At 45.1% G+C, this 22,592-nt stretch overlaps 1 protein-coding gene across 3 annotated transcripts in view; it reads right to left on the bottom strand.

Annotated features, from left to right (window-relative positions):
* The window catches only part of mcf2l2 (MCF.2 cell line derived transforming sequence-like 2), a 73,050-nt gene extending 51,091 nt beyond the window's left edge, over nucleotides 1-21,959 (bottom strand). For 2 of the 3 annotated variants that reach the window (XM_062555449.1, XM_062555450.1), the window contains exon 1: nucleotides 3,615-3,757. In XM_062555449.1, the coding sequence (XP_062411433.1) occupies nucleotides 3,615-3,702 (88 nt within the window). In that variant the 5' untranslated portion in view covers nucleotides 3,703-3,757. Of the gene's footprint in view, nucleotides 1-3,614; nucleotides 3,758-21,841 lie in introns of those variants that run through there. The other variant, XM_062555447.1, reaches the window with a different exon arrangement.
* Between the last annotated feature and the right edge of the window lie 633 nt (nucleotides 21,960-22,592).

The following is a 22,592-nucleotide window of genomic DNA, read 5'->3' as shown; positions in this document are numbered from 1 at the left end:
TATTTATCACCTATATCCTCGAGCTTGACCTACACATTAATCATGATGGGCCGCACGGCTAAGCACAGGATCCACATCCTGAGAGCACAGATCACAGACTCAGAGCTCCTAACTCATCTCCCCCCCAACAGGATCCGCTCCACATGGATAAAAGAAATGTGTGGAATGTCCAGCAGGTGGGGAACATGGAGATATTTTGGGCGTACCTTTGGCATACTTAGTGCCGTTGCCAGTGGTAAGCTTCTAATCAGACATGGCTAGATTGTTTCAGTAGGAGGGCTAAGAGACGCAGGCGCCAAAGCCTACAGAACCCACGCCCAACCTTAGAACATGAGTCCCACCGACTCCAATAACATTGCATTGTTAATTGCCACAACAAACAGTGCCGATTTCCAGGAACCGCTGTGGACTTGGCGCAATCCGCAGATTGTGCCGGCGACACACAGGGACCCAGCAGATTAGCGCCATGGTAACGGAGCGAGGTGCGGCGGCGCTGCTTTCCTTGACGGCGTAAGACTGCTCGTCTTGGCCTCGTCCGATTCCTCCATCTGCCTCCGCTCACCGCACAGGAAGTAATCTAAGTCCTCGCTATCTCACACCGCCACCTGTTAATGTCTGGGGCCTCTGTATGAGTAGCGCAGGTTTTACAAATGAGATCAAGATACAGTATGATCACATGATAACAAGACATGATAAGGAATGCCATGGTGAAATAACCTGTTATAAAAGCTGCTGTAATTGACTTTTTGACCGGGTGTCTGTCTGGTGATCTCGGGATCTGAAAAGAATGACTTAATATTGAGTAATGAAGTTTAGCCACCATACCAGTGGTGTTTTCCTTTCAGTATTATATTCCTTATTGGAATCCCAAATTAGAAAAAGTTGGGACGTTGTGTAAAATGTCAATAAAAACAGAATGTGTTAATCTGCAAATCTCGTTAACTCATATTTAGCTGCCAAAAGGGCACAGACAACATACCAAATGTTGAAAATTGGACTAAATATGAAAATATATGTTCATTTTGAATTTGATATTACCAGCAACCCTGTCCCAATTTTAAAAAAAAGTTGGGACAGGGTTAACAAAATGCTGAAAAAGTTCTGTAATAATAAAGAAAACAAAAGGGGGAATTAGTTTCACAACTAATTAGGGTAGCTGGCAACATGACTGGGTATGAAAAAGAACATCCCAGAGAGGCAGAGTCTCTAGAAGTAAAGATGTTGGGGTATTCATCACTCTGCGTAAACCTAAATTATGAAACAATGTCATTTCAATGCTTCTTAACATGAAATTGTGAAGTATTTTGGGAGTTCACCATCTACAGTACATAATATTATTAATTATTCCAGAAAAATCTTTGAAAACTAGAGATAGAGCTGAAAAACAATACTGGATGGCCTTGGTCTTTTGGGCCTCAGGTGGCACAGCATTAAAACCAGAAACTATTAGCACAGCTTGATACTCAATTCAGATATGATAGTGTAAACTGTACCATGCAACGGTCAACATTGTGTTTAGACACAAGAAATACCACAAAATTGACCGAGGTAATGTGGAAAAAGGTAATTTCTCATCTGGGCTAAAGAGGAGGGCCTGTATGCAACCTATCCAACTTGTTTTGTGGAGTGTGCATTAGTGCCTACAACATTGTGCATCTTGCACACAATCAATTCTGAATGATAAATGGTTTTGAGGAACATACTGTCATGTTTTCAGGGAAGACCTTGAATATTTCAGGAAAACAATGGCAAAATGAATTCTGCACATATTCAAACAGTAATTCTCCACAGAGGAAGAGCCCAGGTGCTAAAGTGGCCTGTCTGCAGACCAGGCCTGTCAAATTAGGTACATCATGGAATTAAAGGGATGCTTCACCTATTAGCATTAAGCTTTGTATCTTTAGAAAAACAGTCATGTTTTTGAATGGTAGTGCATCATTCCCTCAGTTTGCCTTGAGATGGGAGAAATACAGATTTCAATGTTGGACTTCATGCTTTCAATGATGTAAAAATCATAATTTTACATCATTGAAAGCAGGAAGTCCTATTCATGGATTACATTGAAATCCGTATTTCTCCCATCTCAAGGCAAACTGAGGGAATGATGCATGACCATTCAAAAACATGACTGGTTTTCTAAAGATACAAAGCTTAATGCTAATCGGTGAAGTGTCCCTTTAAAGACATGATCAAGAATACCTCATATTGTTGAGCAACTGAAATCCTATATAAGGCAGAAATGGGACAACATTAAATTTGTTCCCAACTTTGAGTTTTGCTGGCATCAAATTCAAAATGAACATGCATTTTCCATGAAATAGTAAAAATATGTATATTGATATTGATATGTTGTCTATGTTGTTTTTTCGCTGCTAAATATGGATTTACGAGACTTGCATATTATCACATTCTAATTACAAAACCTGATTTGGGGTTGTTTAAAGTATGTGTGGTTGTGTGGTTCAAAGCCATCTGCGACTTTGATGATTCAGGTATTTGTCTTAACCATTGTTTTGACACAAAAGTGGCTTATTTTGACCAAACAATATAGTCATCATCAGCCTCAACAACATCAATTTTGTGGAGAATCTCCTATCACAAAAAGGTCTTCATCGAGAATGTTCTTGTAGCCTAGAATCAGAGTTGATTGATAATAATTTCATTGTGACTGACTGACTGTCAGTTTACTGAAAGATACTGGGACCAGGCTGTTATCTTATTGTTATTGTACAGAAAATATGGTTATTCTATTTTTGCTACAGAAAAGTCAAGACCAAATGGAACCATGATATTTACAAAAATATTAGCTTTTAAGCATTGCATATTGGGGAAATCAAATAAGGCAAGAGACAACTGTGCAGTTGTGACACTACAGAGAAAATAAATGTTCAAAACAATCTTTTATAAAATCATTTGTACTTTTGAATGTCATCCTTCTACTCTGAATGTCAAAGCCAAAGGCATTAAAAAGATTTGAAAGAACAAGGCCTCTCACATGCAATATGAAACTTATTTTATACAAATCTGGCTAAATGGAAAAGGCACAGAGCTCGTGATACATCTGATGAGAAAAAGGGAGAGAACCTGTCTCACTCGACCATGCTAATGAAAAAAGACACATGTTCCACAAATTGTAGCTGTCTGTGTCTACAACGTCTGATAAACACACATATGTTTACTCTTCATCCATGGCCTCATGGGCTTCATGGCCAACATGTGGCACACAGCATACCATATCAGTACTACACCAAGGCTATAAACATCACTGGCAACGTGAAAACCACATCACATATGCCATGTAACACAAAGGCTGTTCCATTTTCAAGTGCCATTTTCATTTCTTCCACATATTCACACACAAAAATACCCAACTGAGATATTTTTGTCGGAGAGAAATAACAATGTAACAGAGTCATCAACAACTGCAAAATTTGCCATGTGCCATTTTGTCTCTACCTTTTCCTCGACTTCCACAAATTTGCAGCCTTTTGTTTTGATTCGGCATAAGGTTGCTGGCTGGAGACATGTTTCTTTAACAGAGTCCAGCTTTGTTTGTTCATGTGAGCTCACCCTATCTTCCATGACAGCCGGCGAGTTGGGGCTGTACGTCTTACCTATGACTGGTCTCGTTCGCTTCATCGCGGCTGCTGGAGCGAGGACAGGGAAGGGGGGGGATTCGGGACGTCCACCGGAGGAAAACATTCCCGTCCTACAGCCGAGCGCTCATCATCACTTCTACTTCTGCCTGATCCCTCACTCCTCCTCAGACAACTTCCTGAAAACGCAGCAGCTGTGACAGAGCCCTGGCTGGAGAGACATTCTTGTGGCGAGCCGTGCGTCTTTGGTCACTTTTTCCAGTTCCTTCAACTGCTTTCTTGCCTTTAGTTCCTTCAGCCTTCTCAGCTCACAAGCGAGCACACACACGCACGCACGCTCGCGCACACACACACACACACACACACTCACTCACACACACACAGTCTCAGCAGGGAAGGCAACAGCAGCCGAGCGACCTTTCACAAGTCTGTAGCCAACAGGGAGCTCACGCACCCCTTGCTCTCTCTCTCAGAGTCTCTCTTTCTCTCATTCTCTCTGTCTCTCCTGCACTCCCCCTCTCTCTCTCTCTCTCTCCCGTCGTAGTCAGGAGGCAAGCAGGACTTTTTTTTGTCTTTACAGCAACTTTACGGGATGTTAGAAGGATGATGTTCTTGAAGAAGAATGACAATTGGGGTGTACGTGCCCCCACCCCCACCCCCACCCCCTGCTCCAAAGTCATGCGCGCCCCCCACACAACACACCCACACACACACACACTCCACCCATCCCAACCCCCACAGCACTCTCCCTGGATGAATGAACGTGAGCTTGACCATTAAGCCTATTACCGCTGTTGCCTGGGAAGACAGCACTGTTTATGATCCAGAAGGAAGTATTTCCCCAAACACCGGTGTCCACAGACAAGGCATTGTATGTAAAATAAGCCCATTTTCCCTTCCCATTGTACATTAGGTTTACAGAACAGCCAGAGTCCTGGGAAGCAGCCACCGAGACTGGCCCTGTTTGATGGTTTGAAATCGTGACAACAAGGCCAGCGCAACAATAGAAAAGGTCTCTTCTGATGACCCAACCTCCGTGGTGTGAGGCGTTTCATAATATTACCAAACACGAAACATGATAAGATCTCTTTCATTGTATGGATGGCATACAATTGGGTGCATCTGTGAGCTTTTATTAGGATGTGAAAATTCCAAAAAAGCCAGTATTTCCCCCATAAAAAAAAGGCTGTGATGTTACACCACCATGTGAAAGCTGCTCTTCCGCCAGATCAGGATGGGGTACAAATGGAATCGGCTTGACTTGTTATGATGAGATAATTAGTGGAAAGGCTTAATCACTTGGCCCATCTCTGGGCTTTCGGCTGCGAGAGCGAGGATCAGCAAGTGGCGAGCCTAAGCACCCCAGTAAGACTCTCAACAAGCAGCAGCCCTCGGCCCATAGCAGCACTCTGGGCCCAGACAATGGCGCGTTCTGTTTCAACTAGGGATGTTAACCGGTGACTGTTTGACCGATGGTTGACCGTATCCACGTTAACCGATCAAAGTTTTCGCTAGTCGGTTAAAAAAAAAAAAAAAAAAAAAACGATCTCTAAATTAGGCTATTATAGACAGTGGACTAAGCGCTACTACAGCTAGCCATCTCATTCCAAGATCTTTTTTTTGTGTTAGCAAATTATACCTCACACTCCATTTTTCATAACTCGCCTGCTTGGCTAGGCTGGCCTACTTAATAAACCAATAAAAACATTTGGCACGAGGTTTGAGCGCTCTGCCTTGGCTGACGCGTCTTCTGCAATCTGGAGGTGCCTGTTTACCTATTGGTTTGCTCGTGTTGCAGTCTATTAGGCAACTTTCCGCATAAAATGGGCTTAGATTTGGAAATACATTACATATACATTTCAGGAAGGGTAGGCTAATCAATGGTAACAAATAAGGTAATCATATTTCTTTATTATTGTTAGCACTTCCTCAAACTAAGCTGCGTCTCTTCGGAGCTTTCATTTTCTAATCTTAAGTGAGCCACGGCAATTTCTTTTTCAAATTAGCTTCTAACGCTAGACAAAAGCCTTTATTTGCAACGCGATCACCTTGTACCCAAACCATTTCGAAACGAAGGAGCCATTTGTCCTCCACTTACTTGCAAGCTCCTTGTTTGTGGGACTCATGATTCGCGCTGTAGGGGACTTTAAAAAATGTGACGTGAGTGAAAGGACGGCGCCGGGGCTGCGTGTGAGCAGGGGACAGCGAGATGCGACAGAGTTGCGAAATTGCGTGGCTGTTATTTCAAATAGCGTAGCATATTTTAAACGAACCAGTTAACCGGTTTCAACCGGCTAATGAGGCTCGGTGGTCGGTCAAGAAAATGTGTAGTTTTCGCCATCCCTAGTTTCAACGTTGCGTAACAGCCCCACCGCGCTTGTGGCCCGAAATGGAGACAGGCAATCAGAATAGACACCTTAATAAGCGATGGACCCTCGTGCTCCGGGCTCTCAATGCTGAGGTAATTAGAGGACTCTAGACAGGGGTTCAACATCCTAACAGACACATGCACACACAGACACACACAAACACAACACTATCCATACTACACAATTTGTGCTAAAGATGACATACAATGGATGAACAGATGGATAAACATACAGAAAATGAAGTATTTTGCCTTGCTTGCTGATGTTAACATAGAAGGTATGGAACTTTGGTCTGTCAAAAGCACGCTCTGATGCTATTTTACAAGCCCATTACATACAACCCTATAATTACACATTCCATTCATTTCATCTTTAAGACATGTACGCACATAAACATGTCGATGCAAAATCATTCATCATTCATAAATTATCTCTCTCTGGTTCTCTCTCTCCCTCCCTCTCTCTATCTGACAGTCTGCCTATCTGTCTCTCTCTCACTCTCTCTCTCTCTCTCTCTCTCACACACACACACACACAGTCTGCCTCTCTGTCACCCCGTACTCTGTCACACGCCACTCATCGCCCCCCTCCATGCAGGTTCACCGCTGTCCGCCTCTGGTGACAGTGCGGGACCTCAGGGGCAGAAGTTCACTTCGGCAGGGGAATGTGTCCTCTAAAAATAGCTAATGGCTCCTGAGGCGGCCCTCCTAATCAATGGGCTGAAGGAGCAGGGGCCCAAACAAAGCCTCCCCTTAGTTAGCACACAGACACCAGGCCAGCGGTCAGGAGCAGCGCCCCGGCCATGTGATCCACAACAACACTCATCTAGAGCAGACCACAGTCTTATGATACTCCCCCTCTTCAGGAGGAGGGAGAGAAACGGAGAGAAAGAAAGAGAGAGAGGGGGGGTGGGGGTGAGGTGGGGGGGTGGGGGGCAATAACACAGGATACAAGGACAAAAGCAAATGTACGTGTACCTGCACAGTTACACACATCACATGACACCAGTCAACCAGTGACAGAGGAGACCCAGAGAGAACATCACCACTGGACCGGAACACACACACACACACACACACACACACGCACGCATGCACGCACGCACGCACGCACGTACACACACACACACACACACACACACACACACACACACACACACACACACATAAACATACCATATCAAGCAAGCCAGTGCTCGAAAGACACAGAAAATCTAATATAAAACAATCTGCAAGTGACCCTGTGAGTCTCAGACTGAGCAACATCCACAATGGCAACTGCACAATGTCACGCTTTCATCTAAGCTCTATACTTGACAACACGTTCTCCTCATTATAAACACACTGGCGTAATTTAATAAAACGCCTAGGCAACAACAGCATTTAAGACCATGTACATGGCTTAGGTTTGTTCCTATTACAATCACATCTAGGTCTTGTGATCTTCATTTTATTTCATACTAATCATTTCTTGAGAGCCACTGAACATGTGGTCAGTCTACATAAAAGCAACTGGCAAAATGAGAATCCTGTGTTTCATGCTCAGAAGAAGCCATAAAAGTATGAGTGAGTGGTCTTATAAGTAGAACATCAACCCACCACTCCTCCTGTGTGGGGAGGAAAGGTACTCTTTACACTGACACACACACACACACACACACACACAGAGAGAGAGAGGGAGAGAGAGAGAGACACACAAAACAAAAAAGCAAACTAATGTCACCCTCAAGCAGCGTGCAAATATAATAAATGTCATCCATCAACACTTATTGTACTGTGCCCCAATGGAAAGAAACTACATCACAATATCACCAAACATAACTGGTGCAGTCATCTCTCCAACTTAGAGGCCGATAACCCTTGGCTGATGACATTTAAATGCAATTAGAATTTAGCATTCAAACCCTGCTTTATCATTTAATTTAATATTGGTTGCATTGTGCTACTTTTCGCCGATACAATTTCCAGAGACCAAGCCAAGCATGACCAAAATAATAGGATGGCTCAGCCTGTCTCATTTATCAGCGTGCACTGCAGGACAGCACAGGAAAGAAATGAAGTGAGTCAGCAAATAAAAAGTCACAGTAACCTGCAACTACGTGTGCAATTATCGCACAATACTGTAGATCTAGTAGAAAAGTTACAAGAAAAACAGTGTGTTGCCTCCAAATCTAGAATAAATTTGGAGAAGAATCATCACATCCTCTGCCAGTGAGAGTCCTGTCACAGTAAAAAGTCACAGTAACCTGCAACTATGTGTGCAATTATCGCACAATAAATATAGTAGAAAAGTTAAAAGAAAATCAGTGTGTTGCCTCCAGTCCAAATCTAGGATAAATTTGGAGAAGAATCATCACATCCTCTGTCAGTGAGAGTCCTGTCACAGTAAAAAGTCACAGTAACCTGCAACTACATGTATGTGTGCAATTATCGCACAATAAATATAGTAGAAAAGTTACAAGAAAAACAGTGTGTTGCCTCCAGTCCAAATCTAGGATAAATCTGGAGAAGAATCATCACATCCTCTGTCAGTGAGAGTCCTGTCACAGTAAAAAGTCACAGTAACCTGCAACTATGTGTGCAATCATCGCACAATAAATCTAGTAGAAAAGTTACAAGAAAATCAGTGTATTGCCTCCAGTCCAAATCTAGGATAAATCTGGAGAAGAATCATCACATCCTCTGTGTAAGTGAGAGTCCTTGGGTGCTGGTGACCCACAAACAAGTCCCTAGGAGACAGAGTGGTGCTTCACGAATGCAGAGTGTTGGAATGTGTCCACAGCGCCAGGCATATGCTTTGGAAAGCCCAGGTGGCTTTAATTATGCTGGGGGGTGTTATTGGAGGGTTCCCCCAGGAGCGCCGGCGCTTTTGAAGCCCCCTGGAAGGGCACAGAGCCCTGTGGCTACACTGAAACATCTCAGCTGGAGTACAAACTTTCCTTGACACACTTAACTCAAAGAGAGCGAAAAAATGCTGGGAGCTGTAATGATATAGACCTAAGGGAACGTCGGCTGTGTGGGTCGTATGTTATGACATCATCATAATGGCTGCTCCTGAGGGCAAGCGTGGTTGCACATCATCTTTTTTTCTCTCCTGTTCTGAACAATCAAATGCTCCTCAGAATTCCTGCTGAGTATAGCTGGCGAAACTGTGTCATCGCTTCACAGCAAAACAGGAGATGCACTGCTACCACACAGCTAACGGATGAAGCATCGCATTGATGTGTTAAAATGTACAGAGGAAAATATTCCGCATCAATGTGTGATCATCTGGACAAGGTCAGACAGACTACTTAGCCACAAAGACCATCCACTGTTTCAGTTCAACTCTGGCACCAGGGAAATTAAGAGATGACTGCCCCCTTTCTTCTCCTCTCTGCCAGGGTGCAAGACAGAACAAGAATGGCCAGGGCAGCCCATGATAAAATGGCTATTAACACAGTTCCACAAAGGAATGTATAAAGGGCCCTGAACCCTGTTCAAAAAGAAGCCTGGAAATAAAACAATAAGGTAGTCATACAGGGAGAGGGAAAAGGCCCAGATCAAATGCTCAAGGAATGTTAAGGCTTTTGTGTGACACACAATAATATGGGAATTGTATTACCTTAAATCTGCAGATGGGGACATTTCTGGGATTTTCCTCTCTTATGAAAATGTCCAGGTCTATAGGTCTCAGTCTGAACCACATAACGTCTACAGGTCTAAGTTTCAGTCTGAACCACATAACGTCTAAAGGTCTGTAGGTCTAAGAACCACATAACGTAATTTCTGAGAAAGGTAAGCCTTTAAGCATATGTATGGGTATTAGCATTCTTGAAATATGTTACATAGTTTGACCATTTGCCTTTAAGCTACTGAGCTAGAAACTATTTAAAAACAATCATCTTGTATAATGGCTAACATCATAAAAAATACATCCCATCTGATATAATCCCATTGGTCTCTGAAGGCTAAATTCATCGGAAGCTCTCAGATTAACAATATTCTGTTAGTAGCCACTTCACCAAGGTGCTGTGACTGACTGCACTCCACAGAGGCGAAAACCCATTAGAGAGAATAGGGACAGAAACAGCAGGAGACAGACCAACTCAAAGCAAACACCCTCTGTCCAGCAGCCCATCACAGAAACAGCATGAAGTTTACACCCAGAAGAGTGTAGACCAGCTGACAGCAATGCACTTAGCAAAAGGTGCAGCTTAAAGCATGCCAGAATGCCAGACGTGGGAATGTTAAGAACCAATCGAGGAAGTAAGAGCAATAGCAAGTACATGGTGTACACACAGAAGAACATGATACAAGGGAACGAGAGACAGCAACATACCACACAAGGGAGATCAGTTAGCAGCACCTTAGCAGCACACAGAATGAGCTACAGCTACAGTAATGGCACACACCTATAGGCCTACTGATAAATAATGACTGATAGTTAAAAAAATAGATCATGTGAGAAAAACAAAAACCTGGACTCAATATTCTTGACAGACTGTCATAAGCCTGTACCCATTTCCAGAAAACACAGAAGAAGAGCCTGTTAGCTAATGGCGTAGTTTAGGCTCCATTTTGTTTTAATGGAGCATAACATGCCTGAAATGTGCAATGCACCGGCTACTGATGGAAGATGAGGATCCCAGATGACGAAGATAAGGAAATCTTTCCTGTGTGTATTTCAAGAGTCGGAAAAAACAAGATCCTGATAGGGTGGATTGTAAATTATATAAGGAAGCGCGCAGGTTTTTGACAGTTCTTCATCCAGCATAATGCGCCGAGCATGTGTGAAGTGTCAGCACACCTCTCTGGAGGTGGACAAAAGGGGTCCTGATCTCTGCCTGGATCAGGCAGCTAAATGGTTCAATCTGACAGAAACACGCCCAAAGCCCACTGTCCATTACTCTGATTCTGTGTTATGGTCTGTATGTGTGGAGAATACACTCTGCCTTTTTTTTTTTCATTTTCTGTATGTCCTCTCAGCCGGCTAAATCTTTAGAGCTGGACAGCGCTGGTGGCCAAGTTCACTGTAAACACAGCATAGAGGAGGATAATTACACCAGACAAACACATCCTGCCCCGAGGCAATGACAGCAATAACAACAACAGCCCCGAAACACACAACATCCACACAACATCCGCACAGCTGAGACAGAGCACACTACAGGTGGACACTTCTCTCTCCAGATGGAAACAGTAACTTGCGCTCGATCCGCACATGCTCACCAAATGTAGTCTTTTCTAACGGTCTTGGCTGCCCTACTTTTAGGTGTATCATCCATCCTGAATTCATTGATTTCTTTTCTCTGAGCTGCACGCTCAGACCTTGCAGTGTGCTTAGCTGGACACAGTAGCATATAGCACCGGGAGCAACTGAGAAAGCTACAGCATAATGCACATTTACAATTGAACCATATTACACACTTAACAATATACAGTGCTAGGGTGACCAAGTGTCACAGACACACAGTCACACGTACACAGACACACCCAAAGCCCTGTTTCAGAGAGGCACAGGCGAGGCTCAGCATCTATGTCTGGTTTATGCTTCCACCATGAAAGGAACACAAATTGGACAGAATTGCCAGAAAATGCCTGGCACGCGTCTCCTGCCCAGCAACAGCCACACAGCAATCCGATACAGTCCCATCCCCGCGGCTCACTGGATCCCCAGAAAGCAGCAACAGCAGCAGCAGCAGCAGCAGCAGGAGGGCAGAGCCGCGTGCGAGCCGGCGGATGCCTGACACAGAGCCACCGGCTGCCGGCTGCCTGCTCCTCCACTCCTGCACGATAGCACAGCAGCTCCAGGCACACCCTACACTACGGAGCACTACGTGGGGGGTGGGGGGGGGGGGGGTGGGGGGTGGAGGGGGGGAGGCTACAGACACGCACGCGGACGCGGAGAGGCATACTTCTCTGGGTGGCGGACTCGGTCTCGCGGCACACGCACAGGAGGCGGTGGTAGGACTCCATCTCGCCGGCGGAGATGCGCACGGTGGAGAAGGAGGCTCCGCCGCGCGAGCACTGGCCGCACGCCGGGCAGCGCGAGGGCAGCGTCTGGTAGCGCGGCGACGACGAGACGTCCATCCCGCAGCAGAACGCCAGCAGCTCTGCGTGCATGCTGCCAACCGACCTCCCAGCGCCCGCTCGCTCTCCCTCCGTCTGTGTGAGCGTGTCTGTGTGTGTGTGTGTGTTTCTATGACTATGTATGGCAGAAAGACTGAGTGTGGATGTGTGGGTGTATTCTGTTTGTATGCAGGTGTGTCTGTGTGTGTGTGTGTGTGTGTGTGTGTGTGTCTACGCTGGTGTGGCTGCTCGTCTGCGTGCTGTATTAGGCGTGTTCCTCTGTGTCAGTGGATGAGTCTACCTGAGCATGTGTTCAAGAGCAGCGCACCGGCTTGACAGCCTGCGTAAGCAGCACCCAGTTTAACCAAGGTCAGAGCCAACCAAGGAGAGAATAGAGAGGGATCAGAGAGAGAGAGAGAGAGAGAGGAAGAGAGAGGGAGGGAGAGAGAGAGAGAGATTGAGAGAGAGGGAGGGAGGCATCAGTCTCTCAGCCTAAGTCAATTATTCCTGCTGTCAGATGCTTCCCCCCGCACGGGATTTATTTACGGCGGCCAGGCGGCACCTGATAGTGTTGGCGAGTGTGTGTCTGTGTCACTTCACCACTCTACTCCACAGCTCATTCACATTCACACACACACACACTGGCCAGAACCTTTGTCACAACCCCAGAATTCCTTTCACAACAACTGTCTGTCTCAATACAGAAAATATTCCTACACACACACACACACACACACACACCTACAGCAACCTAAATGATATCCCATTCTATATCCATAGGTGTTAATGTGGAGCTATTTGCAGCTATAAAACCTTCCACTCATTTGGGTAGGGTTTCCACAAGATTTTTAAGTGTCTGTGGACTTTTTTGCCCATTCATTCAGAAGTGTATTTATGGAGTCAGGCACTGATGTTGGACAAGAAAGCCTCGCTCACAATCTCTCTTCTAGTTCATCCCAAAGGTGTTTGATGATGTAGAGAAAACCTGTTATCTGTGGGCCAGACCAAACTCGCTCAGTGATGTCTCTACGGACCTTGCTTTGTACACTGACAGCCATGCTGAAATTGAAAAGGGCTTCCCCAAATTGTTCCCAAAGAGTTAGAAGCATATAGTTGTCCAAAATGTCTTGGTATTTTGAAGCATTACAAATGTCCTTCACTAACTCAAGCCCAACCCCTGAAAAACAACCATTATGACATTATGCCTCCACCAGCATGTACAGTACACAGTGCACAAAGCAAGGTCCACAAAGATATGTTTGGGTGAGTTTGTTTTGGAAGAACCGGACTGACTCCCATAGAACAGTGTGTGTGTGTGTGTGTGTGAGAGAGAGAGAGGGAGAGAGAGAGAGAGAGAGAGAGAGAGAGAGAGTGTGTGTGTGTGTGTGTGTGTGTGTGTGTATGTGACACAACAACAATAGCAAGCATAAACACACACAGCAAGAGTGAGTGACCAGATGGAGTGTAGTCTGCACTCAAAGAATGATTCATTCAGAGTCATCACAACAATAAACACTCAACAGAATGCACATATTCTTCATCTCTCTCTCTCTCACTCACACACACACACACACACACACACACACACACACACACACACACACACAAAGCTGATATAGAATCACACATGCCTTTTAAACTGCATCCACAGACCGACCATTCTGCCATTCTCCCTTTGCAAAATCGATATCTCTATAACACGACACCCTGCACGCACGCTGACGCTGAAATAAACAGACGCGCTGCCTATCACCACAACACAAATCCCCATAGTGCACTCTGATCTCCACCATTCCACCCCACGCTGTAGCACAGCAGTCACATCAGTCATCAGAAAACATCAGTCAACAGGCGGAGAAAACCGCCGAGCATGTCTCTGGTGGCCATAGCAGAGCCCCCTCATTCACACACACATACACACACAGACACACACACACATACAAACACATATACACACACACACGTATACATACACACACACATACAGCTGGCAGCCACTTACACATTACTGAGCTCATCCTGAGGAGCTGCTACGGATGGCGCTCCGGCCACGGTCCAGTGAACTCCTCAGTCTTGTCCGTCCAGCGACCTCTCGCTGCCACTCTCTCCCCTCACTGTGTGTGTGTGTGTGTGTGTGTGCGCGTGTGTGTGTGTGAGTCTGTGTGTTCAATGCCGACTCCCACGGTCACTCTGTATCCAAGCTGGTGGTCCAGCGGAGCTGACTGGCATGATGTGTGTGTGTGTGTGTGTGTGTGTGTGTGTGTGTGTAAGAGAGAGAGAGAGAGAGCGACAGAGAGAGAGAGAGAGTGTGTACACAAATATCCTCAACAATGCCGCGAGGCTTCAGGGGCTTCCCTTTCCTCTCCCACCCTGCCAGGCATTTATCAACGTGGAGAAACAGAGGGAGAGAGAGCCGTGTGGCCGTAAGTCCATCAGGAACTTCTCACAAAGAAGAAACAGCTCCTTCCCAACCTCGTCCCACCCCCTTTTCACCGCCCCTCTCCTGACTCCCCCGTCTCTGGCATTCTCACCCCTCCCCTCGTTGGTGGGGGGCTAAGCATCATGTGAGACCTTCTGAGCTTTGGGGCAATATTATTACTCGAACAAGTTCAAAACTACAACCTGCGTCGTGGCCAAGGGACGCAGTCTGTAAAATTACGTCAAACTGTCATGTCAGCTTTACGAGTGCATGTATTGGGGCTTGATATACTGACGGGGCGCAACGTGAAGCTTTTCTTCGGCCAGAGTAAGGGAAAAATATCAGGGGGAAAAAAACAACAGTGACTGCATTCCCCTTTCATATAAAAGAGCCTCGGAAAGTGCTGAGCCTGCTTTCTTACCTACATTCTTGAGGCTGGAGGTTTTCCAGAGCGTGAAACATCAGCACTTAGAGGAAATGAATCCATATGAGAATGCAAAGCCCACAGCTTGTGTTTTGGTACATGTTTACAATGTTTCCTACCACTGTCTCATGACAACACTGTTTATAATAAAACTGAGCAACACTTAAGCCTGGAATCTGGAATCATAATGCAATTTCAATGTTATGATTTTCTGGACATTTTCTTTTACTGGATCCCTACATTTTAATTGAATGCCATGGTTAAAAGTGTTTCTCATTTGGGATTTTGAAATCAACCGTCCGAGATTACGTCACTCAGAGACAAACACACATTGAGCATTATTAAAAACCTACTTTTGTTTTCATTTCCAATAATAATCAGCTCTTATAATGGATTGTGTAAGCAGATATACTGCAGAGACATGTGTGGATGGAGTTTGGTTACACAAGCTGCCTCTGTAGGACACACACCCTTTGCCAAAACGGGAAAAATACTTTCCCCCAAAGGCTAAAACTCATCAATTGCACCTCCACCTGTCACTGAACATTCATAAGCCCTAAGAGGCACCAGGGCCCCTGTCCATCTCCAGAAACACTGAAACTTTCAAGGCTTTCCAGCATGTTATCTGTATCACCGCCAACAACATACCTTCGTGTGACCCTATCTTTAGGATGGAAACCAGAGGTAACGCCAACACAATGCCTGTCCTGTACCCAATAAACTAAAGATGTGTGCATATCAAGTATATAGGATGGAATTACCAATATAGTATTGAATGTACAAATGACACTGTGGTGTATTTCACTAAATAACACACAGTAGACAAGGCACTCTTGTTGCACGTTCGCTCTTTACTCTGCTCAAGCAGGAACTGAATACAGATCTCCCAGCATTCCCTAGCTAGGCTGGTCTACGGCACAACCAAGTTACCAAAACTCAAAAGTTTAATACATCACAGACACTTTATATACATTTTGGAGTTTACAGACAATACATCAGGTCAGATTGACAGCAACTGCTTAGCTTGTAAATAGCATTTAGCAATACTGGAACAATGCTCCACCGGTGAATTCAAGGGCAACGGAAGCCATCTATAGATTATTTATCTCCACGCAACATAGTCACTTTCTCCGATATGGGATTAAAGCTCAGGGAAGTATTTTTATGGTAATCTTAAAATAAAGGGATGAGTGTGCGCTGTGTGTGGTAATCTGATTACAGCCCAGTCTATTTAAAGGACGTCTCGTGGACACGGGAGGTAGGAAAGGTGTTTACCTCCCAGTGCAGTGCAGGACAGGAAGTAGACATCTACAATCTGTTACAGTGACTTCAAAACGCAATGACAGTGACAATAAATACTCATAGGGTATAATCAATACCAGTGGCTACTTATGCTGAGGTGAATTGTGAAAATAAGCACTGAACAAAAATGCACTGCAGAAAGAGTCCATGGCTTTCACAGGTTTTGAGATTCTGCATGTCTGTCTCCCTCTGTCAGTTTAGTCTGCCAACCATCTTAGCCTCTCTTCCACACCCACACACACTCCAGGGCGCCCCAGATAAGAGCACTCTATGGGTCTCTCCAGATTCAAAGGTGTGTGCGTGTACAGTAAGTGTGTTAGTGTGTTTGTGTGTGTGTGTGTGTGTGTGTGTGTGTGTGTGTGTGTGTTTCTGCAAATGTGTGTGCCTTTATGAGGGAGTATGTGTGGGAGGACTGCTGGAAGGTAAGAGCAGGATTCATAAAGAGGGAAGAGGAGGAGGACAGCATGCAGAGAGAGGAGGAGAGGAGGACAGGAGGAGAGGAAGAGAGGAAGAGGAAGAGAGGAAGAGAGGAAGAGAAGAAGAGAGGAAGAGGAGGAGAATAATGGACTGGGCCTCTCATTCCTCTCAGCCATTAGTGGAGTAGCATTAGACTGCCATGAGGCTCACGCGAACACACACTGCATCACGCAACACACACTGTAATTGCATCTACTCTTATACTTTAACTCAGCCAATGTCTCAGATCATGAGACCTAGGTTGGGTTGGGTCATATCAAACTGAATTATGACAAATCACACACCGCAGTAAGGAAATACAGTATAAGGAGATATAAACCAATATTGTGTCACCATAACGTGATCTGAAAAATGACTTTGCATTTTCGTATAAATCAGTTTTTTTTACAACTAGCTTTTGACTGACAAACAATACACCAAGAAATTGGTGTGAGATACATAAAACAATAGGCTCTAACCTGATTTCCGGACTTTTTCTGGACATGGTTTGCAGGTAAAAGGTAAATCAACTCTGTTTGTGTGGATGCGGCTTAATGAGCTGAGAAAGCACCTAAAAACACCTGCAAATATGAGCCCTGAAGGTCACGAGCCACAACAGCACGTGACATCACTGCGGGGGCTCTTGGAGCGAAGCAGAGCGACCTTTGCCTCTTGGCAGCGTGCAATAGAAACATGAAAACAGGAATGAGAGGCCATATTAAAAGCAACATGTGTCCCTGTGTTTGGATCCGGACTGAGCACTTCCTCTGCCCCCACACTGCCCCCCACCTCAGTCCACTATCCCCCGACTGTGGGGCGAGTGCTGTGGGGGGGACGTGTCTAAGTCGCCGTGTTTCCTCTGGTTGCCATGACGCCTCTTCCTGCCCTGCGTGGCTCAGACAGCTCCGAGTCTCGCAGGCTTCTGAGCTTTCTCCTGTGTGAGGCCTGTCCTACTGGGTCCATATGCATACAGATATGGACACACACATTTGTGCGACCGCCCACTAATGTACATACATACATACACACACACACACTAGGAGATTTGGGGTCTCTGATGGTATGACATATTGCGGGCTCTGAATGTGCTACATCTATTTACTGTGTATTCAGAAGTATTGCATTATATACGGACTTGTCTCAATGAGACAAATGTCCTTGTGTGGTCTAACTCACTTGGCCAAATTAGCCTGATTCTGATCCTGAGAAATGTGATGACACCGTTTATAAGATTATATTTACTGAATTCCCATCACCTGACCAGAGAAACAATTATCTAAACATAATCCTCATGCATCCATGACTGCACGTACGTACGTGTCATGTTGCATGAATGCTTTGTCACTTCTGAAAAGCCACAGTCACGTTATTCCACAGTATGAGTTCCAATTTAAAACAAACACTCCAAGGCGGAAAAACTCAAATATCAACAGCTGAGAAGTACAAATGAAGCTCTTTAATCTGAATCAGGAAATCTCAAGATCAAGCTGCAAAAACAGACACCACGAGGACATGGAAATGCTTGTTTTGGTTCGGGGAAGTCACGTTTCTAAACCACCAGAGCTAAACTGGTCCAGTTTGAGTGGCTTGTCTTGTTTAAAATACACGGTGACTCTACCAGATGGCCAAAAGTTGTATTGTTCCACTGTGCTTCTGTCTGTTTTTAAGCGACAGTAACTTGTGGCTTGCGTTGAAAGCCTACGCAAAATAAGGGGAAAAAAGAAACAAGGGCAAATGGCTTCCTGCATTTTGTGAAGGGAGACTCCACCGTGAAACAAAATAGGAAACCACACGCAAACACCCGCGTCCCAACACTACGCCTCACATGGCTGAGTAAATACAGCCATCCACCCTTAGCCTGACGATTAAGCTTACCACAACAAAGACAGGGGCACACTAGCACTGAGCAGCGTCATAGAGACGGAACATACATATGCGCTCCACTCTCACGTGCAGTGCAAAGGTCAGCCCTTTTGACCAGCGCTGCATATATGGTAGCTTCAAATAAATTAATATGTAAATATATTATATGGATATACTAAATATATACCAATAAATATACAATGAATAACTTCATTACATGCGTATCATGTATTGACATTAATGTCATGAAACTCAGAATTTCATGAGTTGGTCCTAAAGAAAACTGGACGAAGTTTTGGGACAGTGAACTTTGGGGGATGAACCACAACGTGGTGTTCCTCTCCCGCAGCTGAGGACCATTGTCACGGAAAGTCAATTGAAACGAGCTGAGGAAGGAAGGCATCTGTGAGGCCTGTTTAAGCATGACGTATGAGGGCAGGATTACATCAGGGGCAGGGGAGGGGGGAAGGAAGTCTTATGACCTTCCATTGTTCACCTTTGGTGCTGTTTGCCATGGAAGCCATGGGCTTTTTTTTCCTCAGACCGCCGCATTGTCTTATAGTGTGCCAAGGCCTGGGATGGCCGAATCACTGAGTGACAGAGGCTGGCACCATGCCAAGTGGGCTGAGGTTGGTGTTAATTGAAATAAAGTGCAGCCACAAAAGCCCAACTGATGCCAGAAATACAACAAAAAACAAACAAACAAACAATGGACCAGTCTGGTACTGCTACCAGACACTGTCACTGACTAACAAAACGTACTTTAAAAGTACCGGTACATAAAACATACAAACTTTTACTGATTTTTATATGTTCACATAATTACATTGCGTAATTCAGTTCTTGATATTGCCAAGTGGAGTCACAATGTGAGAATGTTCTCCTCAGATTTAATTATGGATTCACATCACTGAATTAAAACATGCTAAAAATACCTGCTCCTCACCACTGAAAGGGTGTTCTCTCTAAACACATCTGCAGAACGTATGCACTGAGACACCAGTGCCTTTGAAAGCACACACTGTTCTGATTACCCTGACATTAATGTATTTTCCAGTTGCTCTGCCTCTAAGAATCCCGGTCAGCTGAGGGCCCTGTCTACTACTGTATGTCGGGTCTGACCCGCCACAACAGCTTCATTCGTGTGTTTACCGCAGTGCCAGGACTCATTCTGAGTGCCACACTCGTGTTAATCCTCTTAGAGGAGGATGACCCAATCAATGCATTTCTATTCTATTTTTTTTATCCAAGGCCAGAGACAGGAGCTGAAGATTTCTTAAAGTGTGTCGCAAAGAGACACAATTTCATACCTAGTATGCTTTAAGCGTGGTACAATGTTTGTAAAGGTGACGAAATACTCCTCTCTCGTCGATAAACACATAAAATGAATCTACTGAACACATAAAATTATCTATTGATTTCAGAATTAATTCATTCAACCCCCTTATGGTGTTCCTACTACAACAGGACAAAAACATGAAGGTTGCTGCGCTCTACACACACGATCAACAGCTCAGCTTGTACTCCAATTATACACAACACCATGATGTATGACACTTTATAACACACCCCTCTATACAGGCCTACAGTAAATGGCACATGTCTCACATTCCAGGAAACATGATGTCACCGTCTACCAATCAGAGCGCATACCCAGCCAGGATTCTCTGATGTGGGGTGAGTCAGTCATGCCTTACAAGGTGGGACTGTAATCACACTGAATCACCGCAGCAAGACTGACACCCCCACCAGCTCACCGGCCATCTCCTAGCTAATGCTTTTCTACTCTACAACACACTGAAAACTACAGAAGACTACAGCATCATCTGCACATCATGTGACTGAACGGAGTGTCATTCATAGTGTATACTTGAAATAAAATGATAGCTACGAAACAAGCTTTACCCAGATTTAAAACAAGCTAGGCTCTAATGTAGCTTTTATTCTACATTTCTAGTGTTGTCAACTGTCAAACACTGGTGAGATATTTTTAGATCTGGATACAATACAAGATGCTGAATTGTGAGTCATTTAAAATGCCTCGTCTAACCCAGTCCATGCCTGAGTAATGGGTTAATGACCAGAAGAAATGACCCCCGTCTAATTTCTGAACCGCTCCGAGCGTCCGCTTGTGACCAGGGGTGACTCACTAGCTTAACATGGTGCCATTAATTGGGTCCCCTTGGAGAATTGAAGGACGGGAGTTTTTGCGAGGCAAGCCCAGCCCGGACGGCTTCCACCATCATCAATATGGCGCACGGCACAGGCCGTATGCAGGCACTACCTATCGCACAGTTTCCATAGCAACCGAGCGCTCAGCCCCCCACCACCGGGCTGCTGCAGTGCCGCGGCTGCTGATCTAGAAGAAATGCGAGCGCCAGAGTGGCACAATAACCTACTTCCTCTGCCCTGCCTGAGAAACCCCGGGCGGTCAGAGGAACACTCAGCGCAGCGGGGCGAAGATTTACAAGGGAAAAAGTCTGCTCATTACTTCTTTTCCATATTCAGCTTAATGACACTGACATGTCATTGTTACTAACATAATAAAAAAAACACTTTCCTGTAATTTTGTCTATTCGCAGTTAACTGGGGCAAAAACAGAATTACTTCACTTTCAGTTTTCAAGGAGGCTGCTTTATTGAGATAAATCTTTTTAAAATGTGGTGAAATATGTCACAGGAGCTAAATTTGTCACAAACTGATTAAAATGTGCCCACACATGTTCAGATTGTTGGTTCTTTTCAAACCCCACTAAAACTCATAAGTGGGGGACGGGTGAGTATGTATCAGTGCCCCAATTTTACTTGACATTCAGGGACCACATGACCTGATTCTACGATACACTGGAAACCAGAGACTGTAACGATAAATGTAATTGAGACTGAAACTGTAATTAAACATAGCGTACAGTATTTAATCCACTGTAATGAGGATGTAATATGACAGCTGCTCTGGTAGAGATTTTTAAATGATTTAGAAAAGAAATGTACAAATTATTTTCTGATGTCTGTATCTGATTCCCAGACCTGTATGTTGTCATCAGAGCTTGTTTGTCCGAAACTGACTCACTGACTTTGGGATACCTATGACATATTAACTGTTTCCTGTACCATTATTAATGATTAACTGGGATGAGTGATATCCAGGTTAAAAGACTGCCAGTACTGTAGCTCAGTGGAGCAATGGATGCCTTGTAAGCCATACACATAGTAGCTTCTAGTTGTAGCAGGTTCTTCATACAGAATTGACAGCCATATACGATACAGAACTCCCCGCATCCTCTCTCCATTTCATATCATCACAGCACCCCATCCCGCACACCCAGCCCTGATCCTCCGGACAGGACAGGGACTAACACTCACCCACATGGCGGATGATAGACTCAACGCGCTGCAGAAACTCCTGCACAGACATCTCGTCCTCCCGCATCCAGCAGAGCATCGCAGGATGTGTGTGCAGGGTGGCGGTGGTGGCAGCGGCAGCATCAGCAGCATCCACTCGCCTCTCGTCCTCCCCTCCCCTCCTCCTCCTCCTCTCCTCCTCCTCCTCCTCCTCCTCTTCCACACTCCTCTCCTCCACCGAGCTGCTTCCGCACACGCTGGAAGGCTGGACGTCGGCGGGCTCCCCCATGCGCACAATGCTAACACGCCACTCCCTGTTCACCGGCTACAGTGGCACCTTCCACAGGATGATGAGCAGAGAGGAAAACACAAGAGGGAAACACAAGTGAGTGAACAGACGAAGAGTGCTTCCCTCTTATTGCTAGAGAGGCCGTGGTAAATTATTGATGATGCTCACGCACATAAACATACCCAACCAGCTCTCTCTTTCTATCTCTCTCTCTCTCTCACTCTCTTTCGCTCTCCCTCCCTCTCAGTGGTATTGTGCTATTGTGCTGGTGAGGAGTAGGCTAGGCTGCCAATAACCTGGGATTTGCTGTCACACGGGCTGATTCAGGCTCCAGGAAACAACAAATCAGAGAGCAGGCACCTGCCCGGAGGGAGTGATTGGGATAATGGGTATTTCAATGCAAAACCTGGAGCTACGGACTTGGTGGACTGGAGCTGTCTTTCAAGCTTTTTGAACTCAGAACAGGCATAGCCTACAAGACAC

This window comes from Sardina pilchardus, chromosome 15, assembly GCF_963854185.1.
Source record: "Sardina pilchardus chromosome 15, fSarPil1.1, whole genome shotgun sequence".
Classification (NCBI taxonomy): Eukaryota; Metazoa; Chordata; class Actinopteri; order Clupeiformes; family Clupeidae; genus Sardina; species Sardina pilchardus.
This window is presented reverse-complemented; position numbering and strand designations above follow the sequence as displayed.